The 14,644-nt window shown below is 40.3% G+C and overlaps 1 protein-coding gene across 2 annotated transcripts in view; it reads left to right on the forward strand.

The window, feature by feature from the left end:
- The first annotated feature begins 1,615 nt into the window (after positions 1-1,615).
- LOC113043141 (junctophilin-3-like) overlaps positions 1,616-14,644 on the forward strand; it is a 30,576-nt gene continuing 17,547 nt past the window's right edge. Inside the window, exons 1-3 of one of the 2 annotated variants that reach the window (XM_026202341.1) lie at positions 1,616-3,547; positions 3,774-3,810; positions 12,498-12,864. In XM_026202341.1, coding sequence (XP_026058126.1) covers positions 3,166-3,547; positions 3,774-3,810; positions 12,498-12,753 — 675 coding nt within the window. In that variant the 5' untranslated portion in view covers positions 1,616-3,165 and the 3' untranslated portion in view covers positions 12,754-12,864. Of the gene's footprint in view, positions 3,548-3,773; positions 3,811-12,497; positions 13,306-14,644 lie in introns of those variants that run through there. The other variant, XM_026202340.1, reaches the window with a different exon arrangement.

The raw sequence follows: 14,644 nt of genomic DNA on the forward strand, positions 1-14,644 counted from the left end.
TCACATAGAGCAGCTGTTACTACACAGAGCCGTTGTTAATAGAGAAGATGCGCAAATCCACTTCATTTTCAGCGTTTTTTGCCGCATCTTCTCAGTTAACAACGGCTCTGTGTAGTAACTGCTGCTCTATGTGAAATCATGAACCTGATGGAATTAACCGCTGATTAGAGAACCGGCTTTACTGACGAGATACGCATTAACGATCGGCCGATGATGATCGGAGCACCCCTACTATTCAATTACATATAATTAATTATAATTCATATCTCTATGTGCTTTTTGGTAAAAAAAAAATCTGTTATGGTTAACAAGGCAATATTATTTATATAGCTTGCTTTTTTAAGTCTGATTGTCAAATAAATTGTGACTTTTAGTAAGAACAACTGTGCAAAAACTGTAATTCTGAAAAGATAAGGGGTGGGCAAAAATTTATTGATTTATCGATTTTGTAAATGACGTCAAGGGGAAGTCGTGGCCTAATGGTTAGAGAGTTTGACTCCTAACCCTAGGGTTGTAGGTTCAAATCTTGGGCTGGCAATACCACGACTGAGGTGCCCTTGAGCAAGGTACCGAACCCCCAACTGCACCCCGGGGGCCGCAGCATAAATGGCTCCCCACTGCTCCGGGTTTGTGTTAATGGTTTGTGTGTGTTCACTGCTGTGTGTGTTCACTTTGGATGGGTTAAAAGCAGACCACAAATTCTGAGTATGGGTCAACATACTTGGCTGAATATCACGTCACTTTTTTTTTTCACTTTTTTTTTTTTCAATACCGATTCTCAAAAGCCGAGAATCTATCTTTTCTGGTATTTATTTCAGCAAACATTTAAAACAAAACCCGATTAATGTGTATCTTAACATTAGTCTTCTCCGCTAGATGTCACCCTCTTATTTAACTTGCACAATGTTTCAACAATCCACCTGTCATTCATTCGGGGCTTATCATAGTGGAGATATTGTTGACAAGACCCAAGAACAAACCAATGTGTGCGATTCGCAAAGCTCAGGTAAAATTCTATAGGAATACTACAAATTTGCAAAATAATTTGTCATCATGCCTAAGGCATCACGATTTCTGCAATGAATGAATGGCGGACGGCACACTGTTTTGTTTACTGATTACCAGAAAAGCAGGCTATCACTTAAGTAGCCTAATAAGCTAAACCACCAAACGCGATGAGTTAACTTTGCTCAATCAAACAGAAGTTTGACTGAGCATGTAATATACATGAAATATACAAAAATCACATGAAATCTACTCTGAGTCAAACTGTAGATGACCTGTTTACTGCATGAAACCTGGGTTCTCACCTGCTGAGCCAAATCAGGATTTCCAAAGTATTTTTACCCAGCTTCAACAGAGCTGATCTTTTCACACAATTGCAAGAAAGGTATGAACTAAAGGTATGATTACATGAATACTAAATATATGTACTGTATTTTAATGTCTTAAATGTATCCTCTTGCATCCTAATGTGCATTCTTACCAGATACTACGGTTTGAGAAGGAAGGACAAACACTGTACAAGCCATTATAAACCAAGACATGAAGAATTGCGTGATGTGCTCAGCAATCTGTTACAGTGTTGTATGAAGTGATATGTCTTCAACTATAACATACTTGAATGTTACAATGAATCACATTAGTCACTACAGTAAAAGATGCTTTTTGTGCCTTACAGATATCATGGAATCCAGTGAAGAACAGTAGGAATGATCAAGTGCCTAGGTCAAAAGAGCAGATTTTATATTATCTCACCTGCAACAAAGATATTTAATGCACCATCTCAAGCCATATTATTAACTGACAAATGCTCTAATTATTCTATGAAGGCAGAGCAATGGAGATTTAGCGGGAGGGTAGGGGAAGGACTAAGCCGGGCAATTAGGAAAAGCAATCTTTGCTCCCTGAGGTGGATAGAGAGAGAGAGAGCGCGCTAAGTATTAACACAGTGCATGTCTCTTTAAATGAAGGGAGAGCAAGGGAGAGAGAGAGCATGTGAAAGGGGGAGGGGGAGTTGGCTGCGTTGGAACAGTCCGCCTCTAATGAGCAGATTTGAGAGACACCAGTGTAAGAGAGAGAGAGAGACATCCAAGCATATGGGGGAATAAGATGACGATGGAGAAAAAGACAATCAGCGTTACACGAAAATCATTCCAACTATGTGATTGAGTCAAAGAAGAACAGAAGAAGGTAAATCAGGAACAATGAATTTGGTTTTCCCACCTGCAAGCGAACCGAGGCACAGGATTTTTATACTGACCTGAAAAGAGAGCTGAGAGGAAAGCAGAGACAGTGACAAAACAGTGCCCAGATAAGGAATTAATCACATCAGTTTGTTTGTGATCAAGCTGCACGCTCATCCTGTGCTGGCAAGAGCGTGCGTATATATGCATGTGATTGTGTGTGGATAGAGACTGCATTGCTGCTAGCTGACGGAGACTGAAGCTTGCAGAATCCATCACTCTTTTTTCTGGTTTCCTTTGCACTCTGTCTCTCTGTGTGGCATCAGTATGTCGGGTGGATTGGTACAACAGTAAGTGAACTCCTGGCAGAAAGGATGCAACTGTAAATGCTACCTGCCTGCTTCATCCATCGGCCGTCACTCTGAAGACTCACAGGTTTCTAGGTGGAGCCTGGTGGTCTCAGCAACTGGGAGGGGAAGTGAAACAGCTCAAAGCCCCAGATTGGGTGAGCGGGAGTGAGGGTAGGTGTGTGCTGGCACAGGGGCCCTCTGTGGAGGCAGGAACGAGGAAGGGGCCAGAGCACCAGAACCAAGAGAATTGTTACCGCGTTGGTAATGACAGAACAAGGCGCATGGCTGGCGTGGTCCCACTTTCATCACTGAGAAGCAACTGCAGGAAAGCAAGCAATTTGTGAATAAAAAGCTTCACTCCTGGAGGAGGATGGTCTGAGAGGGCTCAAGCTGCTCCTGCCTAGTTTGACAGGAGGGGACTACTGCCCGGGAGGGCTCCTCTTTTTTCTTTTAACTTTTTGCATTATTTTTTTAGGCAACAAAAAAGGGAGCGTATACAGTTATTTTCCTTTCCCAGTATTCTACCAAACACCCCAGCCCCATTTCCAAACCTGATTTTGTTTGGGTCTTACTTACTTTTTCTTTTTCTTTTTTGAGATTTGGGGTATTTGCCAAAACCTATTTCATGCATGTCCACTGGGGGCAGGTTCAACTTTGATGATGGGGGATCATACTGTGGAGGGTGGGAAGAGGGAAAGGCCCATGGCCATGGCATCTGCACAGGACCCAAGGGCCAAGGCGAGTACGCAGGCTCTTGGAGCCATGGCTTTGAGGTGGTGGGCATCTATACCTGGCCCAGTGGGAACACCTATCAGGGGACATGGGCGCAAGGTAAGCGCCATGGAATTGGAGTTGAAAACAAGGGCAAGTGGGTTTATAAAGGCGAGTGGACACATGGATTTAAGGGACGCTATGGTGTGCGGGAAAGCACAGGAACCAGTGGCAAATACGAGGGTACATGGAACAATGGCCTACAAGATGGATATGGAACAGAGACATACTCTGATGGAGGTAAGAGTCTTAAGTTAATTTTGTAAAGAATTACAGTTTGTAAAAAGATACAACAAATTGCTGACACCTCTGCAATAAGACACTTATTGCACTCCAAACTGAAAATGTTGTCATAAATTTACTCACTCTCTTGTTGTTACAAACATGTATTACTGTCTTTCTTCTGTGGAACACCCTAACATTGGACCCCAGTGTTCTTCATACTATTTACTTGTGTGTTCCACAGAAGAAAGAAAGTCATACCGGTTTGGAATGACATGGAGGTAAGTAAATGTAAAACCTCCCTTTAATGGCAAACACAAACACACTCTTACAGCAAAAAGATATTTCTAGAATACCTTGTGATTTCCATTTTTGGACCTTTCACCATTTAGTTTAATTTTAATTTTTCCTCTACTCCTCATCATTCCAACAAGCTATTTCATCTGTCCTCCACAAGCTGCTGAGGAGATCAATTTGGAGGCTCAAATTAAGGCCAACTGGACATCTAGAAAGGCAGTGAAAGACAGAGAGAGAGAAAGAATGACAGATACCAGTTAACCTACAGGTCTTGCAAAATCCCTTGACAAAATCCTGGAACAGCCTATTTGAGCTGTAACAAAGTCTCCGGTCCAGTGTTCTGGAGATATTACAAACTAAGATTACCAAAACAAAAGTCAAGAACTCTTGGCAGATAACTTGACTCTGGCAAGATGATACAAAGGCTAGATAACTGACAAAGACCAATGGCCATGAAAGTAACATTTAAACAAGTAACTTACTTACTTGTAACAACTAAAACCACCACAGTAGCATAACTTGACTTAACATCTGTTAATATTAACATCTCTAACTGGCCAAGAAAAAAGATTTTTCTGTCAGTGAATATTCATTTAAAAATTGCAGTCCTGAAAAGTAAATGCATACTTGTCCAAAGTGGCCTGAACTGAACCCTCACATCTGTACCTTTTTGTAAGTAAAATCTCATTTCATCACCCTTACTGGTAAAGATTCCATTTTAATGCATGATACAACATTGAACCACAACTATTAAAGGGATAGGGATAGTTTTTTCACCTTCATTTAATCTGAAACCTGCAGAAGAAAGTCACTGGGGTCCAAAACTATACTGGAACACACTGACATTCATTGTATGGCCAAAATACACTGAAATATATTTCATAACATTCTTTTGTATAAGTCAACCAGGTTTGAAATGACATAAGAATGAGTAAAAGAAGTGTTTAGTTTTGGAGGAACTGTCCCTTTAATTAAACAGGTAGAGTAGGAGTGCGTATAGGGATTCATGTAGCTATGATATACTCATATATAGATTTTTTTGTCTCATAGTTCTAAAGGTATGCAACTTCAAACACCCTAAAGATATTTTGTCAATAAAGTAAAATCAGCACCCTTTTTTTTCAGCACTGTTTTTAAGTTGAAGATAGTGTGGATTCTGGTGTACCTATTTTTGGAGCAGCATAACCTGTGTCTCTCTTTGTTTTATTCTCCAAATCTCCCTGCATTATGGAAGTGTTGCCTGTGTGTCTTTTACAGCAAGTTGCTGTGGAAACGCACACAGACTCTGGCAGCGGGTCAGCGTGTCACTGGAGACTCAGTGCTCGCCACTCTGATTGGCTGGTTGACTCGCTAATGGTGTTTACCTAATCTGGGCCACTTAATCAGGACCACAGTAAGCAGGAAGAGAAGACAGAGATTGAGAAGAAAAAAAAAATAAAGAAAATGAGCCAGATAAGGGAGAGACAATACAGGAAGAGGTTAATAGGGCCACAAAGAGGTTACAGTGGCATTATCAGCTCTCAGTGCTGTCTGAGTACTCTACAGCTGCAACACACTAAAGCATCTGTTCACGTTACGACCTGAATTCCCCCATCACACTAAAGAGGACAGGTTTGAAGAGGGCAAGTTAGTTTCCACTGGCTTCTAGGAGAGACTCTCAAAGTATGCAATATCATAAACACACCTTTGTTCTAAATATAAACTGACATTTCTAAGCTTGCTGCGAGTACATCCTTTTATGTGATATTTCAAAATCTATAACCATTACATCACATGCATTAATCTTTGATTCAATAACATGTCTTGTCATGTTTTACCCCTCAGTCAGCACCTTAGGGATTACTTACAGTAAATGGCATTGTACAGGATACGGACAACTTTTGCTTTTACGGCTGATCTGGTTTCAGTTTCTGACGTAACCCTAATGATTAGTCAGACAGGCCAACAGTAGTGTCATCATGTCCACTCTGTAGCTCATATACAGCAATTCCCAGCACTGTTGCATCATGACCAAAACTCAAATGCTGATCAGTTTGGCTTGCAAAAAGTGGCGTTCTGCCTTTCTCGAAAGCAAATAGAAATACCAATCTAGCTTGACAACAAAAATAAACAAGCTCATCAGTTATGTGGTTCAGATGGTCATATTGTTTATAATTCTAAAATGGGACTATTTACTTCTCACAGACATCACCTACATAGCGTTGAAAAAAAGAAGTCAAACCGAAATCCCCTTAAACGGATAACAGCCTGCTAGTCTATCTAGGCTTACAGGGAGATTTGGTTTTAAGTGTGGCTTTATTTTGTATTATGGGGCGTTGTCGCAAATACCATTGCCCCATATACATAACACACTGCCTTAATAAACAACACTTTTATGGCATTGTTTATATAAGACTGACAATGCAATAAAAGTATGCAGTTTGCATCAGGGAAGAGTCGCCTCTGGCATGCCACGTGAAGTGCTTGTTATTTCCAAAGCTATGATGAATGCCCAAATGATGGTTTATCTTACAGTAGGTTACGGATAAGAAATCTCTTTAGTCCATCTATGGATACAAACACCTGTTTCATTCTAAGAAGTGCACTGTCCTGGATTTAAGCATGGCCAGCAGATGTGTACTCTGCGAGAGTCTGACCTGCAGTCACACGCACGCAACAATTACTCTGAGGTGCAATTGCTGACTTTGTGAAAAAGACAAGAGATTAATAATTCATGGAAGAGCCGATCCAAACAGACTTTCTGCCTGCTTTGCGGGAGTCTGACTTTTCCTTGCATGAATTCTAATTAGCATTGTATGTGAGATATTTAGGCCAAGTGAGCCACAACGCCATAATTTCTTTAGACAGACGCGTCCCTGATCTCGACACGTGAAAAGGCAAAAACAAGAAGTATTCAACCACGAAACAGAACTGTGTGCATTGTTAAAGAAACGAATATAAATTCAACCCGGGGGAAAGCACGTGATTAAATCTGTCCTGTGATGTTTCCACGTCTTTGATCTTTCCGCATTAACCGTTTCCGTTCTGTGTGCCTCACGCCGTTGCACAATACATCTCATAGGCCTCCGGCAGAAACGCAAGCGAATTAGTTTTGACATGTGGGATGCAGGACTCATAGAAAGCCAATACAGGACCACTAATCATATAACCATGTAAGCCCATGTGAGATGTCCCATGCTCATACAAGGCTACTGCTGTCTGCATATACGCCATATACACTTAAGTCAGCAAGATAATGACAGATCCAAGACAACATTTTCCTTTTTGCTATTGCATTCTCACTTGTATTGCTGTTTTCACAGCTGTGCAGTGATTCAATTAGATGTCCCTCTGATTAATACTAACATCTGTGTCCTCAGAGATAGACTGTATTGCATATTCACATCTTGGTTGGTTCAAAGAGTTGTTAGATTCATAAAGCAAGTGAACTGGCATCTACTTTGTGGCAAAAAAAATACACGTTATATTGGATATTTAAACCTCTTAACCTCCTGAGACCCAGCAATCAAATAAAAACAAGGTTTGCCATATGTGCAAAAATACCAGATGTACGGATGAAATACCATACAGTTGCATCAGTTATGTTGCCTTTAACATCAACACTAAATTATATGGGAGTAATTTTCACCTCTCTTTTAACATTTGATAACCCAGTTTCTTTTCTTGTTAGTTGCACTGTATAAATTGCATTTCAGATTGTATTTTGCCTGCTGTTTGCTATATCATATCATTATAATATTACATTTGAAAGAAAAAAAAACAAGATTTAATATAAAACACTTTAAACTGTGATACATACGGTTTTAGCGATATTAACAAACAACTTATGTCCACTACAGTGAACGAAAATGAATTGCTGAGTCTCAGGAGGATATAAAACCCAACCGAAACAGGCAAGCTATACACCCACTCTTATCTTCAGAACCACGGAGAGCGCCAGCAGCGCGCCGGTGTCGTGACTGTTCTCCCTCTATCTCTTTCTCCCTGAGAGGAGCTTTCCCACGATATCATAGTAATACAAGAGAACACTTTCCAACGATTATCTAACAAATTTTCTTCATTAGGCATGCCTATCATGCTGTTTACTTATAACACCTCTTTAACTGCCTCTTTTAATGAGAAGTTCCTATGGCTACCTGCAGAATTATCAAAGGACTAGCTGATTGCGTGTGTTTTTACCACGAGAGATCTCACTTTCTTTCACTGGGAAATCATACATGGGGGACATTTTAGCAATTCGTTTTGACCTTTAATAACCTATTTTTCTAATGTCAAAGGGGGCTGTTTGTTTAGTCTGAAATTAACAAATTTACACTTTTTTTGCAATCCAGATTGTTGATTTTTATCCTGACTGTCCGTTTCATAAAATATTATGTCAGTTATGGATCAGTTAATGACCAAAATGTTAGAAAACAGCATTTTGTTGACCTCTTCTGATGAAGTACAATAAAAATGTTAATTTGACAAGACAAAACAAGAACTGTATTTACACAAATTATCCTATCCAAAAGTTAACATACCACTGGTTCTCTATACTGTATGTTCCATCTTTGTATTACTGAAGCGGCACCACTTTTCTTAACCAAAATCCTCCAGGTACTACAGGTTTCCCAGCATGCTCTGAATGTTTGCAATGGCCAAAAAAAATAATAATAATAATAAAAGTTATTGATGAATGAGGAATTAACACATGCTATTAAAAACAAATTATATGTAAATTCTTTAGCATGACAATTACAATAAATGTGTACATTTGTATTCTGTCTATATAAATATCTCTAATGCAGCTACTTAATAAAATAAAAATGCTATCTGAAATGCTAACATCTTTCAACATAAACAAATAAAAGGAATATGTAAATTATGAGCTTAAATGTAAGAACTGAATACTAACAAACAAGCCTACTTAATGTTTCATTTGTAAACACAGTGAAATATAATTTTGTAATTAATAAAATGTGCATCACAGAATCCATCAATATAATATAATGTTAAGTGTCACCAATACTGGGCTTTTCCTGCACATCTTGTTACAAAACAGCTTCTTAATTTCAGTCGCTGTGACTTGGGGACTCTGGCTTACGTCTTCAGGGAACACAGAACAGTTCAAAGGCTAATCAAGGACAAGTTCCCCCACCAGATACTTCAAACGGGAGCTTGTTATGTACAAAACCATTTCAGCCGGTGGGCGGATCTTGTCCTCAGACCGCCAGACTCCGAGTTGGATGCTTAGTTTTGTGTCTGTGCTGCTAACGTTGTGCTCATCAATCAGAGCACAACTGACGTCAGCAGTTTTACATCACTGTCAGACAGTCTTTATTCTGGAAGGCCTGCCAATGCATCATAATCAAAAATTATATCGTCTAAAATCCATTGAACTATCTATTAGATTTGCTTTTGTTTAAAGGACATTAATGTTACTGATTATCCAAACAAAAAATGCTTGCTATACAGTAATTCTGTGGAGATTTATAATTGTGAAAAATGAGAGCAGGAAAAAGATTCTTTTATTTGTGGCCTGTCAAATTTACAATCATGTTGTAATATTTAGCTACCGTTATCTCATAATCTTGAGTTATTTTATTCTTCTGAAATGTTCCCGTTAAATCTGAAGTGAGCAAAAGTGTGCATTAGATAATGAATGGAAAATAGTGAGTGTGAAAGAAATACACGGTGAATGTTTGGGAGGTGTGAACTGATGCCTCCTCTCTTTCTATGTGTCAGTGTGTGCGGGAATTTTCCAAGCTAATCCCATCAGTTTAGGCCTGCGTTTGATCTACATATCACACAGCACGCAGCTGCTGCACGACAATATGAAGCAAGCATCAGCCAGATGTTGGCCAACTGTCGGCCACTCCGCCGGAACGCGGCATCAGAATCGCAGCAGTACAGGCCTGTGACAGTGTGTCAGTTTCCTGTTCTCACTTCAACTGCAGTACTTGCATTCTCTCTTTCATACACGCACTCAGCCTGCAAGTAGCCCCCTTCTGATAAAATTATTAAATCCTTGAAGGATAGAAAGAAAGAAAGAAACGGACAGACAAACGTAAATAGACAGAACAATCGACAGATGAATGAATGAAACGATAGATAGATAGATAGATAGATAGATAGACGCTGTTAAAGAGGAAGATCTGTGTTAGGGCTGTTTCTAAGCCAGGAAAGTACGTATATTAAAGTGGGGGGCTGGGAAAATCCACCAAGCACAGCTCCAGCCCCATCGAGCCATCCAGCAGCCCTCGCTGACATGCCAACCCACAGAGATCAATACAGGCAGAGGGAATGGGGGCGTTCATATGGCTGTATGTGTATGCATGTAGCTAACAGGGTGAGAAAGCTGATAATGTATAGACAAAAAGGATGGGAGAAAAGAAAAGAGGGTGAGAACAAATATGAGATGGTGAGATAACGGAAGTAGCACAGTAAGCTGTGTGTATGGCTGCCACAGTAATAGTGCCAGCATGTTCTAGAATGTTGGCCAGGATGAATCATCAGCATGTAGGGATAGTGGTTACATCAGAGGTGATCTCACAGAGCACTAAAAACTACAGGACAGATCAGGTGGATGGTGAATATACACCTTCCGGCAGATCCATGCTAGGTGAGCACAAACTCTTAAAGGGATAGTTCACTCAGTTTACTCACCCTCATGTTATACTAAATTTCTTGATTCTGTGGAACAAAAAAAAAAAAAAAAAATTTTTTTTTTATTTAAATAACCTGAACACTCCTCTTACATTACATGGTCATTATATCATCAAAAAACCTTTTGTGTTTATTGAAGAAACAATATCATACAGTTTTAAGAGTGAGTAAATAATTTTTGGGTGAACTGTTCTTTTAAACATGTCTGTATGAGATAATATTATCCTAGATTTCAGCACCATGGAGAGAGACATTCTGTAACTGGATTTGGTTCTAAGTGCTTCACCCACTTATAACTTTACATGGCATCTTAAAGACAAAGTGTTTAACTGATATGAAACAAAAACTAAAAATACAATGACAGCTAACACATTTTTGTCTTAAATGATAATATCTTAAATTATCTCAGTTTGAGGGCTTTCTTAGCAGATATTGATATATGCCAATAGTTGCGATTAATTAAGCACCAGTCCTATAATGAAACAACAACTGTAAGCATTAAAATGCTCTTTTTCTTCTTCAGTGACAACATTTTCGGATTAAGGCCCATCAGTCCTGTTTTTCTCACCTGCAAGTGTCATTGGTTACCCATGTCACTTAATGAAAGTTCTAAGATGGGGATTCATCATGACTCCCGACATAAAGATCAGGCTGCCAGCACCATAAAGGAAATTTTACAGAACGCAACATTCCATTATTTTGTTGGCACACTCACCAATAAATAACACTACTGGCGGCTAAATTGATGGGCACTGTGATACCTCATGGACATTAAGATCGATAAGATGAAAACTTGGTCCCTTGAGGCTCCATCACAATAAGCGAAATAATGGAGCCAGGTCTGGAGATCATGGCTGCCAAAAACACTCTTCCACTGTTGCCATTATGGCACTTCCTGTGCTTGCTGTTGATGAGGTTGGTCATGCTGATGACGCTACTAGTGATCACAGCTGTAGCAATGGTGCGTCTCAGGGGCATTATGCACATAATTTGATAGTTCGGCAAAATGAGACAAAATGTTTTTATTTTACATAAGTATTTAACAATTATTTTAAGCTGATATACAACATTTGCACTGTATGTTTCAACATAGATTTCTATAGCAAAGTACAAGGCACATTATCTACATTATTTTTATGCACTGCCCTACAACATTTCATTCTTTTTTTCATTAAGTTGTTACTCACTCTCGTCGCGTGGCACAGAAGTAATGAGAGAAGCATTTTATTGAGCTCACAAGGATTATTACTGTTTGTGCCTGGAGTAACACACACTACAAACCTCTCCCAACTGTATTGAGTTACTGAAAAGGCACAAACATATTACAGAGATGTGAATTGCAGTATGATCTCCCTGGTGGTTAAGTTTATAGTATCAAGACAGGTAAAAGGGCAATTAACCTTTCAAAATACTAAGTGCCTGCAGCTAAATTGTTGTTTTGAATGTCCTTTGGTTTTCGATCATAATCACAAGGTAAAATGACCAAAACTCAAAGCACCTGTTTGTTAGCACACAAGTTCACAGAAAGGTTTCACTGATATTTTCTGCAAATGAACCTGGCTCCACAAAATCTTCTATTGCCATCAGTTATTTAAGCTACATTTTAACTGTCCATGAATAGGAAGAAATAACTTGGGACTTGTCAGTAGATGTGAAACCCAGGGTCCAACAGGGTTGACACTATTGTTGCACCTGGCTGTTTTTCTAGTCCCCAAAACCATTAGAAAAGACTGATTTCTTTGACCATAATTCATGCTTCTTACCACTGCAGGTAAAAGGCAGCCTTTTCAGACAGTTTTCTTTATATAATGCTTTCTCCAGCATAGTCACAGGCCAACAGACTATCAGAGCTTAAAACATGAGGCAACTCTCCAAACTGAAGAAACCTGAGGGCAGCAAACTCAGCAGGGTTACCCTGGGATTCACATCTGCTGTAGTTCTGCAAAATCTTGCAACAGACAATTTGATTGCTGATTCGTAGTGTACATGTCTAAAGTAGTCTCTTATTTCCTGTCTTTTCACTCAGGGACATACCAGGGCCAATGGGTGGGTGGCATGCGGCATGGATACGGCGTACGGCAAAGCGTTCCGTATGGCATGGCGGCCGTCATCCGTTCACCCCTGCGTACCTCCATAAACTCTCTGCGCTCCGAGCACAGCAATGGCACAGCTCTGCTGACTGGCGATCGGGCGCCTGTGGCTGGCATGGGGGGTGGCGGTGTTCTAGCAGCGGGCAGCCCGGCTGTATCCCGCGGAGGCTTCGTTCTGATGGCCCACAGTGAAGCAGAGCTATTGAAGAACAAAAAGAAGGGCCTGTTCCGCCGCTCACTCCTGAGTGGTCTCAAGCTGCGAAAATCCGAGTCCAAGAGCTCATTAGCCAGCCAGCGGAGCAAGCAGAGTTCCTTCCGCAGCGAGGCCGGAATGAGTACGGTGAGCTCCGCCGCATCTGACATCAACTCAACCATCAGCCTAGGCGAAGGGGAGGGTGAGCTGCCAGTAGGCGAGGATGATGTAGACGCCACTACCACCGAGAGTTATGCTGGCGAATGGAAGAACGACAAGAGGACAGGATGCGGGCTGAGCAGGCGTTCGGATGGACTGCAGTACCAGGGCGAGTGGTTGGGCAACAAGAGGCATGGCTACGGATGCACCACCTTTCCTGATGGCACCAAAGAGGAGGGCAAATACAAACAGAACATGCTTGTCAGCGGCAAACGCAAGAACCTCATCCCACTACGTGCCAGCAAGATCCGCGAGAAAGTGGACAGGGCGGTCGAAGCAGCGGACAAGGCCGCAGACATTGCAAAGCAGAAGGCAGAGATTGCGCTCTCAAGGTAAGATACAGGGTCTTACTTCGAAAATATATCTTTGCTAGCTACTTGTTGACCTCAAAAAGCACTCCACCCCAATCCTAACATACTTTCTCAAAGCAAACCAAGGTGGTTTCCTAATCTAAGGGTGAATATAATGCTTTAAATGATTTTACTAGAGTGACTCCTGATTTTTATATGGTTCAAAGACCAACTTGACAAGCTCAATGTTTGTGCCATCAAATGCTAATGTACTCTTAAAAGTTGAGTACACAAATATGTAAGTACACATACATGTTTCAAATAGACCAAAAATGTTGATGATTAAGTAGACATCATTTTGTCCAATAAGATCCTCTAGAATAAGTACAGTATGTCTCTCCCATCTGCAACAGACTATCAAGTACTTGGGCTCATGGCCATAATGTAACTAACAGATACACTGACACATTTCTTTTTAAATAAAGTTTGGGCGCTTTTCCAAATAAGCTTTAGTAACATGAACCTATGTACAAGCTAGTTGGTTGCAGGTGGTATAAAGCCCAAGTATACTTCAGTTTTGAGGCTAACACTTAGTGTATTGTTTTTCAAAATATACTACATTTGATACTATGGTTGAGCACAAGGCACTCAGTAGAAAGATTAATTTTTTTCCACCTGTCTGTGCTATTTTTCTCCACGAGTTATGACTGATACAAATATGCTACAAAACATTTGATTGGACAACATCTGTATAGTGCATGATGAGTCATCAATGTTTTCAGCCCATTTTCCTGGTAGAGCAACATTATAAATTTGCAATGTAAAAATGCACATATGTGCTAAAAGCTCATTTTATTAACTCTTAGGAGTATGCAAGCGTATAGATGGCTTCAAAACTAACTAACATGGCCTTTAACTGAAACTATTCTTAAATTAATGGAGTCTTAAAATACACACCGTGTTACCTTGGCATTAGCACGCACACTCAAACATCTGCTTGGACTACACAAGTGCTCGTTGACATAGTGTATCGTTCTACAACATTCATCCTCTCAATTCTTTACACTGCATCCAAACACAGGGCCATATTTCTAGCGGTTTCTTGGGACTTGTTAAATAGGCCTTGCTGGTGCCGTTCAGTGGTGTGGTTGCTAAGGAAACGTGAATGATTTGTGTCGGTGTCAGCGTGGAGAGAGAATACATAAGTCGGGATCCACTTAATGAGAGTCATGTAGATTCTGGGTGTAGCAGCAAGCTGACTGATGTCTGTATTGATGCAGAGCAACAGTGGTACAATCAATAACATGGACATGTGGAATGCCATAGTCATAAATTGTCTAACGCTGTTAGTGTGTGTCCATGTATGTGTGTGTGTGTGTGT

Source organism: Carassius auratus, chromosome 25 (genome assembly GCF_003368295.1).
Source record: "Carassius auratus strain Wakin chromosome 25, ASM336829v1, whole genome shotgun sequence".
Lineage (NCBI taxonomy): Eukaryota > Metazoa > Chordata > Actinopteri > Cypriniformes > Cyprinidae > Carassius > Carassius auratus.